Source organism: Xiphophorus couchianus, chromosome 2 (assembly GCF_001444195.1).
Source record: "Xiphophorus couchianus chromosome 2, X_couchianus-1.0, whole genome shotgun sequence".
Taxonomy (NCBI): Eukaryota; Metazoa; Chordata; class Actinopteri; order Cyprinodontiformes; family Poeciliidae; genus Xiphophorus; species Xiphophorus couchianus.
This window is the reverse complement of record NC_040229.1, coordinates 22,041,928-22,061,705: the sequence shown is the minus strand read 5'-3', so window position 1 is coordinate 22,061,705 and position 19,778 is coordinate 22,041,928. Positions and strand designations below refer to the sequence as shown.

Here is a 19,778-nt window from a genome sequence, read left to right as displayed (position 1 = left end):
AAATGTAAATTATGGAAAAAAAAAAAAAAAAAAAGAAAAGAAAAAAGACGTGAAGTGGGGAGGGAGGCTTTTTCATTAATGGGCAGTCTAGTGTGGAGGGGACACAGATTCATGCTCTCATATATTTCTTAAACTCATTTACTGCAAGAGGTCATAATATCCAAGATGAAGTAATAACACTGTAATGAGCAGTAGGACTCCCTGAAGCATCTCACTGATCTTCAAACAGACATCATTTCACTTATGGAGCATTATTTATCCGGTTCAGATGCAAGCTGTGGCAAAAATAAAAGTGGAAGAAATTAAGCAGGTCAAGCAGACAGCCGTCATGTAATGGCTACAAAAGAAAATTAATTATGGATTTGTTTGGAAACGATTTTTATCTAAAAGGTCACCTGCTAATTACAGTTTCACTTAAAATTACGTCTCTGGCTAATTTGTGAGCAGATGTCCAACATTAACTCCTTTTTTTGTACGACCCTTATTTCTTTGAGTTCTGTTTCATATGTTACATATGAAGAGTTAGCTGAGAAACAGACAAGCCTTCATATTGTCTTCATATTTTTACACCTTTTATTGGGTTTATTTTGCAAAATAACTCAAGCTCAGTGTTGCTTTTAGACCAAATTCATTAGGACGGCCAGTGGTTTCACATAGTGGCACAGAACAAAAGAAAGAAAGAACAAAAAAACAATCAGGGCAATATTTTATTGTTTAATACATTTAGTGAGCTAACAAGCCACTTTGGCTCAGAAGCTGCAGGTTGCTCACCTCTGATTTGATTAAAAGTGCAAGCCTATCTCAATACAATAAAAGTGCAACACCTTCATCCATCCATCCATCCATTGTCTGTTCACCCTTGTCCCTAATGGGGTCGGGAGGGTTGCTGGTGCCTATCTCCAGCTACGTTCCAGGCGGGAGGCGGGGTACACCCTGGACAGGTCGCCAGTCTGTCGCAGGGCAACACAGAGACATACAGGACAAACAACCATTCACACACAACACACACCCCTAGGGAGAATTTAGATAGACCAATTAACCTAACAGTCATGTTTTTGGACTGTGGGAGGAAGCCGGAGTACCCGGAGAGAACCCACGCATGCACAGGGAGAACATGCAAACTCCATGCAGAAAGACCCCGGCCGGGAATCGAACCCAGGACCTTCTTGCTGCAAGGCAACAGTGCTACCAACTGCGCCACTGTGCAGCCCGCAACACCTTCATTTCTAATTTATTGTTAAAGTAAAACTGTGAAGGTAAGAAATGAATCTGATCCAAGGGAGCAATTAGCTACGGTTTCTATGCCAACACATATCATCATAAGACTTTGTTTTATTATTAAGGGTCATGATTTGTGGTTTTGGTGGTGGTGAGGGATAGACGAAGTAATATTCATCAAAATAATCATCATTATTCTTGATGAATAATGATGGTTTTAATGAAATCCAGGAAGCACAGGTGAGCAGGAAACAGAGACACAGGTAGACACATGGAGTACACACGACACGACAGTAAAGACACGACTAGCATCCTTCAAGGAGCAGGGAACACAGGTGGGATTAAATACACAAGGGGTAATCAGGGAACACGAGAAACCGCTGGGAGCAATCAAGGGCAGATGAGACGACACAGGAACTAAATTGACACACAGAAAAGCCAAATCCTCACATTAAGTCTTCACTACAAGAACAGATTTAAGTCTCAGCTTTGTCCAGGTCATTTGAACACATAAATATGGAAAGAGATAAACTATTTCATTGTAGCTCAAACTGCTGGATGAGTAAACCTCTGTCCCATTCGAATGTCCTTAACAACCAGTAACAGGTTTTCTTCCATGATTGATCGGGCATCTTTTCCTCCTCAGACAGCTGAATTTCCAGATCTTTATCATTAGCCTGCAGACTTGCTGACCACATTTGGATACCGTGACACATTCTTCACTACATCAGAACTTCTCACATTGAAGTTCTTGATTTTCCATGAAAATCTTCTCAATGTTGCAACATTGTCATCTGCACACCCCGCTATGTGAATGCAAAGTCAAGATGGACACATGACTTTCTTTGGTGGTAACCACCTCTAACACAAAAAAGATAATAATGTCAAGCCGATCTCTTCTCTTTACATCGATCAGTTTGCTCATTAGATTGAACTTTTTTTTTGCAACTTCCTCTAAATTTATTATTGTCGAACTTACAAGAAATTAATTATTTTGGCAGAAATATGGAGAAAATTAGATTAAACAATTTTTTTAATTTTTACAATACTCTACCGAAATTTAAAATGCACCTCACAACTCTGCAAAAATAATCCATAACCAATTTGAACTTTCAGCATAAAAATTGAAGCTGCATAGTGTGTCAGACTGTAGAATGTGTAGTATAGATTGAGTGTTTAAACTAAGTTTTGTTCTTTTTCCATTTGTAACATATTTGGGGGGTTGGTTTGGGATGTTATGATGTTGCAGTAGAGAAGTGTTGCGTTCCAGTTGTCTTCCAACTTTTTCCTGTCTGGATACTCAACAGATTCAGAAATAAGATTTCATTATATTCTCATATTTTTTAGCTCTATATTCTCCTCTTCACTCTTTTATCTGCATTCATTTCCATAAATCAATTCTGCCTATTGAATGAACAGATGATAAAACGCATAAATAAGATGCACTTTGCTGATTTTGCTTGTTGGCTTTTGAAATCTTTTGATTTTTTTTTCATGCACAATCTGTTTGTTCCCATGTCCAAATCAGAATCACAGAGCCTGTCAATCTTTTTTGTTTTTTTTTATAAATGTAGTGCAAGAAACCAGGTTATCACAGATTATGCAAATTGAAATCTGAGACAGTTCATCACAAATATTTTGAGATCTGATTTTCCAGACAAGTAACTGTCAATGACAACCAGATTTTGCTTCTGTTCGTTTCATAGGTAGTAGTAGGAGTTGGAGTCCAAATGCAGACTCTCCACAAGACTGAATGACAATAGACTCAATTAATGTTCATGATTAAAAAGTAAAGGCAATCAAGTTGCATGACAAGCAGAATAGGTGACTTCACACTGAACTGAGAAAACAACAGAGTGAAGCTGAGACTAACCAACAACATATAAGCTATCACCACTTTGTTTTGAAGCTAATGCTAACATGCATTTTACTGCTTGGTGTAAGGAGCCACAGAAAAAGAACCAATAAGAAACTGTCTAAAGTGTTCCACACCAAAGCAATGCAAGAGTGGTTGCACTGTTTTGGTGTGATACTTAAAAACCGATCTGCTTTAATAATCAGTAGTGTGTGGTCTGGCGTCCCAATCTGCAGGAAAGACCTCAAGACATGCAGTTGTTTTGACATCGCCGTTTTAGTATGTATGTACTCTCCCTGCAATCATTTGGTTTCAGTCGATCAAAGATACAATTCACTTTGTCACCAAAGTTTAAGCCAGATCATTTTTCCTTAAACATTTAAGGCACATTGAGTTAGAATTTATCATACATGCGATGTGTTTCTAAATGACAATTTTATCATAGTATTATAGAGCATTATATACAGTTATGTCCTTATATACAGACATAACTGAACTGTCTCTGCATTATGCAGCTTTGGTGTTATAAATTAAGATTTATGTCCAAATTAAAACTGGTGTCAACAAATTTAAATGATCAACAAAAAAACCTCCCAGCGACTTGGCATCACCGCCCTGAGTGATGCATTTTTGAACTTGACCTGTCACATCTCCACCGAAGTGGAGCAATAATTTTCCAGATCCAGCCTGCTCACTGGTACAATGCTGACAAACGGCTGGCAGCCAGGTTTGAAGGCAGTAAACAAAAGTTAGCAGAGATTAATTTAATTCAATAACATTTTTTTTTTGTCTAAAAGAGATACAAAGAAAGTGAAGCGCTAAAAGATAAATGATGTGCACGTAGTGTGTGATGAAGGTAAAAGACTGGACGTAAGATGGTGTTTAAAAATGTCAACTCAGCAGACCCGTCCTGCTCAATTTCCTTGGCTTCTCTTTGCACCCCAATCAATATCAGAACCTATAGGCTCACTTGGCGTGGTGACAATAGATGGATCAACACTAGATTACAGATGAGACCTGTCGCCAGGCTGCACAGACTGTCGAGTTAAACACACTCACTGATGTTGCTATCATCATCCGTCCTTACAAACACACTTTGTACTCGTGTGGAGTATTTATAATTCAGTGTCTTACCCGCAACGCGCAGCAGCCGTTGTGAGCTCAGTTTGGAGAAATCAGGGAGGAATTGAGGGATTATGCTAATGGTCTCTCAGAACCATTGCAAAATTTTCACCAACTGAAGTGACTCAAAAATTGTAGCTCAAAATCAGAAGCAAATGCAACGAAGTGCACTCACCGATGCTTATTTGGATACACATTCCATGAATCACCTTTTTTCTTTCAGAGCTACCCCGATTGTTTGTAGCACAGATTAAATAAAGTGAAAATCTTTGGTTTCTGGTTATTGTCGATGTGGTAGCCTTACACTGTCTTTATCTGCTGCACATCAATGATGCAAATCTCCTTTTCCACCAAGTTTCAAAGGAGCTCTATTGGATTATAATCTGGATTACAAACTGTGGAGGCCATTAGACGACAATGAATTTATTGTCATGTGCGGAAAAAAATTGCTTGAAATTATTTTAACTTTGTGACATGGTACTCAATGTGAATGTTGCAGCTGAAATCGATACACATCAAACCAGACACTGTTTTTCTAATCTGTCCTTGTTCAATTTTTGTGGGCCTGTAAGAAAAATAGTCTCTGCTACCTGTTCTTAATCTACAGGGATTGGCTTTCAGCTGCTGTAGCCCATCTGCTTCAAAGTTTGGCATGCTGTACATTGAAAGATTTAATTTATCTTGGTGGCAGTGAACTGAGCTACTATTCCCAGATTTGATTTCTGGTGTCGCAGTTTGATGCAATACGGTATTAGACTTTATTTAATAGGGACCAATCTCATAGCTTTTAGCTTGGTTCTTATATTATGAATTAACCCCTAATCCTGAGATTTGAGATGACTCTCAGTGCCATGAACTGTAACTGACTACTTCTTAAAAGAAACCATGAGATACCATAAAAATAATTATCCCTTTATGTAAGTAGTCATTTTCCCTTTTCCTACCAAACAGAGGGTTGGCTGTTTAAATCCTATCTTTGTCTCACTTTTTGTTGTGCATGTAAATGCATCTTGGACAAACATGGGGTTTGTGTTTGTGTTATCGTGCTGCCCGCCTCATTTGTGTTAATATTTCATCTACACAGTCAGTTGAAAATCTACAAGCTGCATGTGGATGAATAATGTAAGAGAATGGTGCGGAGCACAGAACAGCCATTTCCCCTTCACCTAAGTCTCACAGCTACTTCGTCTGTTTTAAGTGTGGCTAAAGTGACAGATGGAGAGTGAGGTGAGTGTTGGTTTGCCCTCATCTCCCTCTTAACTGATCCTCATTATTAGACTTAGGAGAAGAAACTCTTCTTTCTCGTGAACACTAGTTTTGTGCTTCTCACTCACACACATTGTCAAACACAAAAAAAGCCAACATCCATTTCAGAAAATACCAGCGTTCAAATGTGTTCTGCATTTTTTTTTTTTATTTGAAAGCAGCAACATTTTTCAAGAACATTGTCATTGTGTACATTAAAGTGTAAGTGAACTGGTTTTAAACCTGAGTGCTAGATACAGTCAGCAGAGTTAGAAACACACAAAGCAGTTCTAGTACAATTAAAAAAAGAGCAATATGAAAATAAGACCTGCGAAAGACTGGCGACCTGTCCAGGGTGAACCCCGCCTCTCGCCCGGAACGTTAGCTGGAGAGAGGCACCAGCACCTCCCGACCCCATTAGGGACAAGGGTGTTAGAAAATGGATGGATGGATGAAAATAAGACTAAAATGGTTCAAAACTTTGAGTCATACATATTTATTTACAGAAAATAGCACCTTTCTGATTTGTGTTCACACATACTCCTGACAAAAGATAAACTGTTCCTCTTGAAAAAGGGCAACTTATTTGTTTCCTTTTGAGTATAATTCCCCTTTAAGACTTCCATTAGCGTCCTGGTGTTCTGCCTGATCCAAATGGTTTAAGAGGTTGACTGCTGATCCTGTATTTTTCTTGCCCTTTTCAGCTCTAATGAATGAGACAGTCAAGGAAAGCTGGCAAGTGTTTCCAAGGCAGTGCAGAGCAGATTGAAAACTGCAGGTTGGGGTACTATATCTCCTTCCTGTTATTACAGTGTTGTCTTTGCTTAGTGTGCAAATTGGATCCCAGCAGCTGTACCTCCATATAAGTAAATTGTAGTGATTGAGAGTAGCTTTTCATTTCAGTGAGTTATTGAAGATTATTATAAAATCACTAACAAGAAGCCTTTCCACTTTCTGGTAAGTGTTCTAAAACTGATTCAGCTCTTAATTCAATTCTAAAGAAAAAAAATATTTTGCTATATATTTTAATTATAAATGCATTCATCAATAAATTACTTTGTGCGATTTACAGTGATTTAGAGCAAAAATAAGTACTTTTGTGCATTGTTAATTACAAATAATCACCCTTCACTCCTGTAAATAACAGCTAGTGTAGTGTAGAGTCACTTTTCTAATTTGGTGGTAACGCACTGCTTTCTTTAGCTCTATTTTAGCAAAAGTCCACCGATGGCTATACAACATGATCTAAAATTATCTCCAAACTTGTAATATGACTTGTAAACTTACTCTCCTTACAGGCAAACGAGATCTATAAACCGTGCACAAAGTCTTATATGTATTACAACCAATACACTCAATCTAGTACACAAGTTTAGCCATCAAATATGTCAAACAATTTAGATGCTTGATCATTTAAGGCAGCCCAGGATGAATGACACAGTAGTCCTGCAGTACGGATGTCAGAACAGAAATACTACGACTGTGGACAACATTACTGTGTTCCTGTTGTTGTTCTTGCATGTGCAGTTTCTGAGTGGTAATTTAAAATGATTTCACCACCACCAATTGTACTACAAAGAATGAACTTCCGAAATACAAAATTCAGCTTCCCCCTAAATTTCTTATTTGTGTTCCCAGACATTTCTCTGATGACACACATTATGATCAGTGTTACAGAGCCGTACCACCAGCGATACAAGTGCAACTTGATGTAAATTACTTTAGTCAGTATATAAAAGATGCAACAGTAAAACCTGAGACGAGAAGCTGCAGAGGATGTCCATTAATGTGCAAAAACTATCAAACAGGTCATCAAAGATGTATTTTTTAAGTTAATAGATTCTTATTTCAATCTGGTCCCATGTCTGGACTTAACCAGTGACAAAAAGATGCTCAGGTGAGCATTTCATTTTTAAAATGAAAAAGAAATAATTTTAGCTGTGCAAAACAGGCATTTCCAAAATGACCTATCTTCAATTCTGACTTGTTTTATGTTCCACAGGCATAAAATTAAAGATAAAAATAAGGTGAAAGGCTGTTCCAGAATGTCTCGGTAGGTACTGGAGTTTTCCAAAACAGACTGAAACGTTTAAAAAATTATTTTCTTCACTTTTCTTTGGTTTTCTGAACAAACTTGTTCTTGAGCTAATTGTGGGTCAGTTCTTGCTTGGTACACATGAAAGGGCAGTTGTTGTTAAAGTAATAACATTTGTTTGTTTTCACAATGTTTTTAGCCGTGTGCATTGTTAATTACAAATAATCACCCTTCACTCCTGTAAATAGCAGAAAATAGTCTAGCAGTAAATAGTCTTAAATCTTAAATCATACATGGAGTAGCAATGCCATTAGCAAGCAAATAGATTATGCATATATATATGTATATATGCCCCATAGAACCCTTCTTTATATACTTGCAACCTTTGAATTGTTAAAGATCATTATGCAGGCCTATTATTAAAAGTATTTGTATTTTTGAAGATTTCCCATTTGCACCTTTTGATCAAAGCTAAGAAACTATAGTGCTTTTTGTTGTTAGAGCAGATCTCTGATCGGAAGATATTAGAGCTTAGGGATAAGCTGACCAACAAGCCTCTGAAGGTCGTTGGCCCGATGCTCAGTTGTCTTCAGCACTTCCTCGTGGTTTGCTTTTTCACTGCTGTCATAATCTATCACAACCTTGTTGGTGATAAGGGACAGACCCAAAACACGCAGTCCGCAGTGACGAGCCACCACCACCTCAGGAACGGTGCTCATACCTGGACAGGAAGAACATGCTGCTATTGAAAGAGACGCAAATAGTAGCATTTAAATTACGCAGACATCTTTTAGATGTTCTGAGACTAAAGCAAGAGTTGTAGATTTTACATGTTACCACCATTTTGGCTTTAAATATTCTCAACAAAGTTCATCTGGCTAAAACTTAAATAATTAGGCTTTTCTGTCCCGCTGTTACAGATCTACAAGCAACTTGCTCATTTACATTCTGGTAATCCTGCTTTGTTTGCTGGTACTTCCTGTTCCATATAGTCAAAGTGCAGACCACATTTACATGCAGTTTGAATATCTCGTGTGTGCACTGTCTGTCCTTATAAAAACAAAGTATTCATATTTATCTAAAAGTCTGTAATTAATTTAAATAAATCTCCAAAGCAGATATCTCTTGGAGGGAGCTTCCGCTGTACCCACCCACAGCGTCAGCCCCGAGCTTCTGCAGAGCTCTGCACTCCGCAATTGTCTCGTATGTTGGTCCGGCCAGCATGCAGTAAGTGCCTTCCTGGAGGAAGCTCCCACAGCCATGCTCCTCCGCTGTTTCCTTAGCCAGGACCCTCAGCTCTCTGTCATATGCATCAGACATGCAAGGGAAACGCACTCCAAACCTGCAGCAACAGTAAATGAATGTGTCATACTTCAGTGTACTAGGCACAATGTCAGATTGCATTATGCATTTCTGCTCTACCTTGTGTCATTGTGTCCACACAGAGGATTCTGACCAGCAAAGCCAGGCATGTTGATGTGATCCTTGATTAGCATGATGTCGCCCACACTGTAACTACCATTGAGGCCGCCGGCAGCATTTGTGACGATCAGAATTTCCACGCCAAGCAGGAAGAAGACTCTCACTGGGTATGTCACCTGCAAACAAACATGATCTGGATTCATGCTCTATTGTCTGCTATGTGATGACAGAAAAAGGAAGCATGCTGAGAACAAATCACATGAGAAGTTAATGTTTCATAGCCCGAGCAAAATGTTATTACTGTGGGTTCCTGCACATTTCAGCAACTGTTAACCTTTACAGAGCAACTGATGGCCTATGATTGACAGCTCCTCCCCTTCATGACAGGCGTGATTGAGAATTACCTTTTTCTATTTTCTAACACATAGTGCATTTTGAATGAAGGCGTGTTGTTAGTTTAAAAATATTTTCTATGAGCCCTTAGATCTTGATAAGGTCAATGCTGTCACTTTAGAACAGTGCCATATTTTGTTGGAGTTTTGCATATTATAAATGCGGTCTTTGCTAAGAACCTGCAGCCCACACAGGATAGGAGGTGTAGAACCACAGGAGGGGTGTGTGCGCGTGTGATTAAATAAACTGATCTCAATGCCGTGTTAAAATTATTTAAAAAAATGTTTGCCTGCAGGTTTTAATGAGGTAATACAAGCAAACATGCAGGAGAATTAAAATAAATAATTAAAAGATTAACTTATATCTGTAATTACATTTTAAAAATAAATCTCAAAAATATATTAATTACAAACAGTTATCTATTTGAACTATCGGTTTATGCTAATTTAGATAATTAGGGTTTGGAGCTAGCGAAAAACAAAACGTAGCTAGGTTCTTCAGAAATACGAACATGGCACCCTCAACAAGGGGGGATAATCCAGAAGGTCTTTGATAAAGAAGCTGTGTGTTCACAGAGTGTTGTGTCAAGCATATTAATGGAATGTTGAGGGAAAGGAAAACATGAAGGTTGAAAGGGGTGCAGAAGCACCTGGCTCAGTCAGCTCCTTAAGATTCATAAGGCGAGGGCTGAGAATACAGTCAGTGCTTCTAGAGCCACTTGAACAAACTGTTATCTTGAAAAAAAATGTTAAAGGAAAATGACCAATACTGAATTTAAAGCAAGTTTTGCAAGAATTCTCCTTGTGCATGCATGAGTTCTCTCCTGGTACTCTGGCTTCCTTCCCTTTCCTGTGTGTTTCTGTTTTGTCCTGTGATACATTGGCGATCTGTTCAGAATGTGTCCTGCCTTTTGCTCAAAGACAGTGGAGACTCTGCCAGGACAAGTGGGTATAGAAGATAGATAGGTGGATAGATGTCACTTTGTTTTCTCTTGGGTATTTTATTTAAGACAATTAGTCAAACAACAGAAATCACAAACTGCTGGGTAAGACAGGGAACAACCTGAATTGATGTGGCTGAACTTTGCTGGCTCACCTCCCAGCCTTTTAAAATTGGAAAGGATTCCTTTTCTGAAAATTTCACAGAACAAAATAAATCTGCAATCCTTCACCACTATGCATTCTTCATCTGGATGGATATTATATATAGCTTAATGTGCTGTACAAGAGGCCTATAATGCATCTGTCCTGCTGGTACCATATTCATGAACCAGAGTTTTATGATACTGTCAAGTTATATGGGCTATTTTATGAGGAGATGGCACATGAAAGCTGGTAGTAAAGTAAAACTAGTAGCCAGGGGCCAAAGGCCAGTCTTGCACTGACATTCTGACACACAATGGATGCTTTTCAACTGATTAGTCAACGCAGCAAGAAAATTCTTAGCCAGAAATATAGCCACAAAAATTGCCTGGGTTTTGCCACGTTGGAAAACCAAAACATGTAAATATATGTCACAACTAAGGTTTAGATCTAATGTTTAAAGGTAAAGATAGAGATTTCTCTTGGATTATTCCAGAATTTCCATAAGATGGAGTTCAGCTTCACTTAAAAAGTATAAAGAGGAACAGTAGAAATTCCAGAATAAGTGAAGGACAGAGTTTAAAGATCAACTGCAGAGCCTGTGAATGTTTGCCGCAATGTGATTGACAAAGTCAGAGATTAAACTGCCAGCTTGACATCAGTCACCCTGGATAGTATATCATTTGCATCAGCAAGGTCTGAAAAGGAAGAAGAGGCCAATGTGCATTTCAGAATAACAAACAGCAAAGAAATAAGAGTTATGATCCTCTAGTGTTTCAGTTATTTTCTCTTTTATCATTTACTGTTTTTTTCTTATATCTTGCCAGTTTAGTTTATTAATTGTATTAGTTTAGTATTTGTTGCCATTTGTTCTTTGGATTTATTTCTTTGTATTAATATCTATTTCTATTTATGGTTCAGGTTTTTGTCATGCGGCGTGTTTTTTCCGTTCCTTTTTTCTCCTTATGCCCGCCACCTGGGCATAATTATCACAGCTGTTTTGTTGCTCTTGATTTTGTTTGTTCCCAGTGTATTTAAGTTCACCTGTTGTGCCCGGTTAGTCGTGGGATCATTTGCGTTGTTCACTGCCTTCTCAGTGAGGTTTCAGCAACATGTACATAGAAATAGGTACCAGTGCTGGGTAAATAAAGGTTACGGAAAAAACACACCGCATGACAGTTTTCTTTTCCCTTCCATTCCCTTTGTTTCTGCTTGTTTTTTCACCTCCCTTACCAGTCTGCTCCCCGTCGCAGCTGTTGATTTTTTCCTCATTTGTCCTTACCTGCTCCTCTCTCACCTGTATCTATTTATCTGTAATTAGTTTTCCTGGTTTTAGTATTTAGTATTTAACAAAATTAAGCTTATTCTACTGTCTCTTGTGTTTTATCCTGTTTAATTTCTGGTATTTTATATATTTTATTTTATTTTACCCACTCTAAAACACAGTGGTTACTGTGAGGGGTTATAACAATATATTTATTATTATATTCATTATTAAAATGTCCTCAAATTTAGGTCACTAACAGTCAATAAATAATCAACAAATTATATACAAACTAAATCTCTAACGGTAAAAATTCAACAACCAATGCCTAAATGAAAAAAAATAGGTGAAAAACAAATTAAATGCAGATAATCTCTTTTGTTATTATTAAAGGAAGCCATTTAGAAATACTGGCAGAAACAAAAAAAAATCAATTAAAAAAACAAACAAAAAAAGATTTACAGTCTCACTCAAAGAAATCTTGTTTTCAGAATTCATTTGAAGCACAGGTGCTTCCAACGGTACAAAAGGCTAGGACATGCATTGCACAAAGACAAAAGCACAGCATCTCAATATATTTAACAGTTTACCATGTGAATATTGTAGCCCTCGTAGAAGTGAAATCGACCCTGCATGCAGACACACTCATGGCCGTTCAGCTTTCCAAACACCAGCTGGCCTGAATGACCCTGCACTGCACAACACATGGACAGAATGAACTGCTGCTAGGAGGCACTGCTGGTTTTTAATAAAAAGATTTGGAAGTTTGTCTAAGCCTGAAATATAGACCCTATTTTTTGTAGAAAACCTCTGTCAATTTTCCAACAAGTAAACTCAGTTAGACCACTGAGACCAGAAAGTTAAATGTTTACTCTAATTAATGAGAGGCAATTATCTTGAAGTACTTTATTAGACTGAGGTGCTGGGCTCCAATCAGCTGGAATCAGGTATGTATTGATGCCCAATTTGTTTGAAGTACCTAATAAGTTTAAATTGTTTTTCAGGAGTACATTACGTTACAAATCCACAAACATACTGTGTAAAAATATTGGAAATTTAAGACTTTTGCTCCCCTAACCGTGAGCTGTAGTCCAAGAAATGTCATACACACTAAAATTCAAGAGTGACTCAGCGTAACTTCTCTGAAATGGAAAGCTTCCCTCATTAATTTGAACTGCATGAAAACACTAATATCTAGATGAGTGAACCCACTTTTGCCTATGGAAATATTTTTTTAATTTTAACACCTAATTAAGATTAAACAATTTTTTAAGCTAAAAAAGAGCCTTTTAGTTTGCATAAAGAAAAATGAAGGAAGAGCTTCATCCCTTCGGTTGAGCATGGCGGTGACAGAGCATCATGATTTTGGTCATTATTTTTAAAACAGTAGCACGGTGACTTTCCAAAGTTGATTGATCCATGCATACTATGAAATAAATAATTGGATATTAGAAAGGCTGGTAGAAATGAGAGAAAAACACAATTGGTCCTTAAAGACCTTAACATCCAACCCATATTTCACCTTACAATTTAGTTGAAGAATTTTATAAAGAAGCCTATAATTAACTTGGTCATATTCCATAATAACTCAATCTATAAGAAAACAAGCATCTTACCAGTGCTGGTGGGGAAACGTGGAATGTCTTTATATGGGAATATGTTCTTGTCATCTAGCAGCTCGGCCAGACCGCCCAGGCCTGAACCACAGATGATGGCCACTTTAGGACGATTCTCTGTTTGCGACAGCAACCAGTCCGCAGTCTCTTTGTACTCTTCATAACTGTAACTGAAAATGCAAACATATCTCTAAATAATTGTGATAGACACTGATTGGTGAAAAGTTCCACACTATAAATATTGATACGAAGCATTTGCTGTTGATCTAAAAGATGTACAGACCCCATTAAAACACCAGCTTTTTGTGATGTATAGATGAGACCAAGACATTGATCATTTCATACAGTTCTCTTCCTTATTTTGACATATTGTGTGCAATTCAACAGAAAACATACAAATCTGTCAGTATAAAAATATGAATAATAAAAAGGGTATCATTACTCGGTTGCATAACTGTGCACACCCTAAAAGTAAGACTTTGTGTAAGCACCTTCTAATTTAAATTATGCATTGAATCTTTCTCAAATCAAATACAGTTAATTTACTAAATCCAAAGCACAGTTCAGCTCCCATTGTTTGATTTTATTGAGATTTGCTCATTAACATTCTTTAGCCAAACCCAAAGCTTGCACAGAAGTGATAAATATTTAAAAGGATCTAATTATACACAGGTATCAGTCCTAGTTCGGAGTACAAAACCTTTCACACCAAAATGGACGACAGTGACAGCACACTGAACATCTTTTCATAGTGGATGAAAAGACACAACAGAAACTGGTCAGGGAAGAGACTGGTAGCAACACTGACGGACATAAAGGAAGTTTCCAGCAAACAACTGGTGGTGTTCTGCAAGTGACAGGAATCTCTTGTGTTCTTCTAAAGTCCAGGGCAAGTCGTATGTTTTAAACCTTCTTGAGGAATGTGTTTAAACCAACCTGGAAGATTTTGATCAGTATTTCAAATGTCCAACACAAACGCATCATTGCGTATCAACAAAAGATTGCCATAGTGAACTATAGTGGTTGGACCCATAGAGAGTCTTTTAACAGTTCAAAAACCAGTTTGACTCAAAACCAAGTCTGATAGGAAGCTCAAAATATAGAAATTTTATTATTATTATTATTTTTTTTTTTTTTGTTATATATAGTAAATAAATAGGATGCTCATAGACCACCAACAGAAGACTGGATCCTGAAACAGAATCAAAAGGGTGCATAAACAAAGTAAAGTTGTTCATGATATGTGTCACATTAATTGCATTAATTGTACAAAGCATAAACTTATTTTTTTTTACATTAATAGGGATGTGTGTGCTTTTCAACTCTGGATGCTAAGAATGACAAAGTATAAAGGTTCTGAGAATGCCGGCGGGATTATTAAGCAGATGACAGCAACTGTGGAGGTACAGAGTATAGAGAAAGAGACACTTCTGTCAAATGAACATGCAGTGTACTGAACGAAGAAACAATCAGCTACAGTAGATAAATTGAAAAACAAAAACACCATGCTGACTCAGTCTCTGGTGAAAAGAAACACACCGGTGAAAAACAAGTTCCTCTGGACTGACTCGGATCACAAAGGGAACTATTAAAACTGTAGAGAGTGAAAAAAAAAGGGTCTCAAAGTAAGAAAAAACTCTTTAAGGCCCGGTTCAAGTGATTATCATAGAACTCTGAGTACAAGTAAGTTTAACTAATACACTTATGTAACGGTGTTGGGGTTTTCTGCATTCTGCCAGACAAATCATTCTTCCCAGATGTTGATTGGATTTGAAATGCCCCAAGGTGCTACATTAAACAAAGTCAGAAACAGTGTGTAATTCTAATCATAAATCTGTGTGAAGCGATCACCTTGTTAATGTTCCCTCTGTGCCCGAACCTTTGTTATTAAGACGAAGTGAGACTTCAGGCTGCAGTGTTTTCAGGAAGCGAGCCTGATGACTTTGAGCCTAATTTGGAGCTGCCATCTAGGATGACTGCTGCATCTGAGTAGCCCTGGGAGTTTTGTCTTTCCAGGTTTTGCCCTTGTTCTCTTTTTTTAATTCTAACTCAAAACCAGCTTTAAAACAAATGATCAGGTATAGGTTTTCTGTCTCGATAGTGATTTCTCATCCATTCTTGCAAACATTTAAGCAGTTCATGCATATATTCAGACTGAGATGAATAGGTTTATGCTTTGCATCTTGTCTCACTTTACAAAAAACAGGACTTGCAATTTTTTATTTTTCTGAGTTTGCAACCTGCAAGTTGGAATGCCACTTTTGCAAACAAACACCACAGAGACAGCTGACAGACAAGTGACAACTTAACTTCTGCTGTCATTCATTGGCAGAATGCAGGTCACTGAGAGACAGTCGCTTTTAAAATGAGTGATTTATGAACCCACAGACTAAAGAAATGAAGCATCAGCAGCAGATTGTACAATATGTAGCCAGTCTATAAAACCATCATTTTAAGCAAGAATAATAAAAATGAAGAAGGTGTGTCACTCCTGAAAAAAAATCTGTTTGCAAACTTTTATTTTCATGAAACATGGAGCTTTACTCTACCAGCAAAGTGTAATTGATTGCAAACCTCAGTAAGCTTTTAACCACTCTTCCCAAAGAGTGGTTAAAAAACTGTGCAGAGATTTTAATACCCATCTCATTTCCTTACAAAATGGCAAGCTTGAAAAAGACAAAAGACAAGTGGCTGAGTTGTAATATTCAAGGGAACATACACTAAAACATTGGTAGTAGAGTATACATATATTTGAGCCTGAATGTATAATTTTGGCTCTTTGTGGATTAGAAAAAATCAAAAATATATTCAAACTTGTGCATCCAATTTTTGTTTGTTGCAAAAATACTTCCACCATAAAACGGGGATTAAATAAAGGCCCCAAATAATATGACAGTTATGTAGATGATGAGTGTATGCAGACTTCTAGTTGATATATACTTGGATGAGTCATCCTGGGTCAAAGTTAAGTGGCTTACAGAAGCAAATAAAAGCAGAATTAATAGGCAAGAAACAGAATTCCTTCTTGTGAATCAGTGAAGTCCACAGAAAGTTTTAAGAAAGTATAGAGATCTCCAGAGGCTATATTCTATTTTGATTCATATTACTTTTAAGAATAACTGCATGATCTGTTAATATTTTGTATAATGAATAGTAACTAAATGCCAAACGCCTTAAATTACAATCACTGACCCTTTTGTTTTGATTTACATCTGTACTACGTTTATCCATTTTTAAATGAAATGCTAAGACAATCTCCCAGTAAGCTAAGGAAAATCTTAAGTAACGGGAGGCCAGTTTCTGCGGGGTCTCGGTCGGAGCTGTCCGTGGTGCTGTGGGGCTTCTGTACTCATGGAGGCCTTTCTGGCAGGCCCATAGTTTCTAATCTGAACGCGCAAACGAGTTTAACCGGTCAGGGCTGTTGCTCATCGCCTCAATGCTCTGAATCTGAAACATGTTTTTACTGCAAATGCAAAACATGTTTCCGGAAAAGTTATTCTAACTTTCTATTTCTATTCTAACCGGAAACAAGTTAGGATAATGCACTTTGTGTCAATAAAAGAAAATTGAGGATTTTCTGGTCTGTATTCTTTAGGAATGTACCACCTGTAACCCAACGTGCTTACGTCATAGGCAGAGAAAATGTCTGATTGGCTGCTGTAATCCTTAGAATAAACTGTCAAGACAACAGTTTATTGTCAGCTGTTCACAGGCTGGCTTCTGTGAACAGCTCTTAAATCACTCCCCTCACATGTACAACGTCGACACACTGTAATATGCTAATAACAGTCATCTCTCATAGGCTACACAAATATGGGGCTCGTTTCAGTGCCAGCATCCAGCCGTTTCCCGTCCTACCTGCACTGACTGGAGGAGGCTGCTGCCATGTCCGATGGTGATCTGCTGAAAAGGCGAGTGTTTATGCTGCTAAAGCCCGGGCTCTGTCGGTGTTGAGTTCACGGTGGTCAAACCGGTTGGAGATGGAGCCTGCGGACGGAGCAACGGAGATCATGCTACGCGCTGACGTCGGTGCACATATGATGAAGAGGCGGGGCAAAGTCAGCTCACGGGTCCCTTTGAAGGAAATCCTATTATCCACCAGGCTGGTTACTCACTGACCCGAACAGTGGCAGAGACAGAGCTGGAATTCTGTTTTACAGGACATAACATGGGAACTACGGGAAGCCATTAGAAGATACCAGAGAGGAGAGCAGACACCAGGGGAAATGAATACCCCAAGCTAGACTACAGTGTCAATCAGTTATGACCTGTTGCCGAAAATTACAGCTCAGATAAGCATTAATGCAAACAAATATGACTTTTAAAGTCCAAAATAAGAGATGACACAATGCGCTCAAACAGGCTGTATAGTTTTACTCTCACTTTTACAGTGCTTCACAATTCAAAGTGCTGAGTCATGTGTTGGGAAATGAAAATGAATGTAACAGTAATAGAAAGCAGAACAACTATATCTATGGATATTAAAAAATAATAATTTAAGAAAACCTGTAATTCTTCTGTCACTACACGTATTTTATTTTAAGTAAACGTGAATAAACAATGTTTTATTTTAATTTTTAAATGATTTAAAACAAATATAACTCAAGCTGTTGTCCTTATATTTTTATCTCAAGGCATACCTCCTTCCTATAAGTTACAAAGTGGCTATATTTTTATATAGTTTATTTATAAATCATGGGTATTGATGGCTGGGATTTTGCAACAAATAAACAAAGCTGATGTCTTTGACGCTGTAAAAATGGACAAGGATATGGAGCATGGTTGAAATAAATAATTTTCTGATGGCAAGACGACTCTATCAGAACATCTTAGAGATTCCCTCTCCTGTTTGTCTATAATGACCTGTATCTACCAAACATAGCCCAAGATACTATGGGCTATGTTACATGACGTACCAGCTACAGTGGTGTGAAAAAGTATTTGCCCCCTTCCTCATTTCCTGTTTTTCTGCATGTTTGTCACACTTAAGTGTTTCGGAACATCAAACCAGTTTAAAAAATAGTCAAGGACAACACAAGTAAACACAAAATGCAATTTGTAAATGAAGGTGTTTAGTATTAAAGGAGAAAAAAAATCCAAACCATCATGGCCCTGTGTGAAAAAGTGATTGCCCCCTACACCTAATAACTGGTTGGGCCACCTTTAGCAGCAACAACTCCAACCAAGCATTTGCGATAACTTGCAATGAGTCTTTTACAGCGTTCTGGAGGAATTTTGGCCCACTCATCTTTGCAGAATTGTTCTAATTCAGTTACATTACAGGGTTTTCGAGCATGAACAGCCTTTTTAAGGTCAGACCACAACATCTCAATAGGATTCAGGTCAGGACTTTGGCTAGGCCACTCCAAAGTCTTCATTTTGTTTTTCTTCAGCCATTCAGTGGTGGACTTGCTGGTGTGTTTAGGATCATTGTCCTGCTGCAGAACCCAAGTTCGTTTCAGCTTGAGTTCACGAACAGATGGTCGGACATTCTCCTTCAGAATCCTTTGGTAGACAGCAGAATTCATAGTTCCATTTATCACAGCAAGTCTTCCAGGTCCTGACGCAGCAAAACAGCCCCAGACCATCACACTACCACCACCATATTTTACTGTTGGTATAATGTTCTTTTTCTGAAATGCAGTGTTCCTTTTACGCCAGACGTAATGGGACACACACCTTCCAAAGAGTTCCACTTTTGTCTCATCGGTCCACAGAATATTTTCCCAAAAGACTTGTCGATCATCAAGATGTGTTTTGGAAAAATTGAGACGAGCTCTAAAGTTTTTTTGCTCAGCAGTGGTTTTCTTCTTGGAACTCTGCGATGCAGGCCATTTTTGCCCAGTCTTTTTCTGATGGTGGAGGCATGGACGCTGACCTTAACTGAGGCAAGTGAGGCCTGCAGTTCTTTGGACGTTGTTGTGGGGTCTTTTGTGACCTCTTGGATGAGTCGTCTCTGCACCCTTGGGGTGATTTTGGGCGGCCGGCCACTCCTGGGAAGGTTCACCACTGTTCCATGTCTTCGCCATTTGTGTATAATGGCTCTCACTGTGGTTTGCTGGATTCCCAAAGCTTTGGAAATGACTTTATAACTCTGTCCAGACTGATAGATCTTAATTACTGTCTTTCTCAATTGTTCCTGAATTTCTTTGAATCTCGGCATGATGTGTAGCTTTTAAGGATCTTTTGGTGGACTTTACTGTGTCAGGCAGCTCTTATTTAAGTAATGTCTTGATTGAAAACAGGTGTGGCAATAATCAGGCCTGGGTGTGGCTAGAGAAATTGAACTGGGGTGTTAAAAACCACAGTTATAATCTATTTTAACGAGGGGGGCAATCACTTTTTCACACAGGGCCATGATGGTTTGGATTTTTTTTCTCCTTTAATACTAAACACCTTCATTTACAAATTGCATTTTGTGTTTACTTGTGTTGTCCTTGACTATTTTTTAAATTGGTTTGATGTTCCGAAACACTTAAGTGTGACAAACATGCAAAAAAACAGGAAATGAAGAAGGGGGCAAACA

General features: G+C 38.1%; 1 protein-coding gene across 1 annotated transcript; it reads right to left on the bottom strand.

Moving 5' to 3' along the window:
• Positions 1-5,587: 5,587 nt before the first annotated feature.
• On the bottom strand, positions 5,588-17,736 carry pnp6 (purine nucleoside phosphorylase 6). The gene is made up of 6 exons (XM_028001387.1): positions 17,111-17,736; positions 13,253-13,422; positions 12,227-12,330; positions 8,898-9,073; positions 8,627-8,817; positions 5,588-8,196 (listed from the first exon to the last, which is right to left on the bottom strand). The coding sequence occupies exons 1-6, from the start codon at positions 17,137-17,139 to the stop codon at positions 8,000-8,002; spliced, it is 867 nt and encodes a 288-aa protein (XP_027857188.1). The 5' UTR covers positions 17,140-17,736; the 3' UTR covers positions 5,588-7,999.
• Between the last annotated feature and the right edge of the window lie 2,042 nt (positions 17,737-19,778).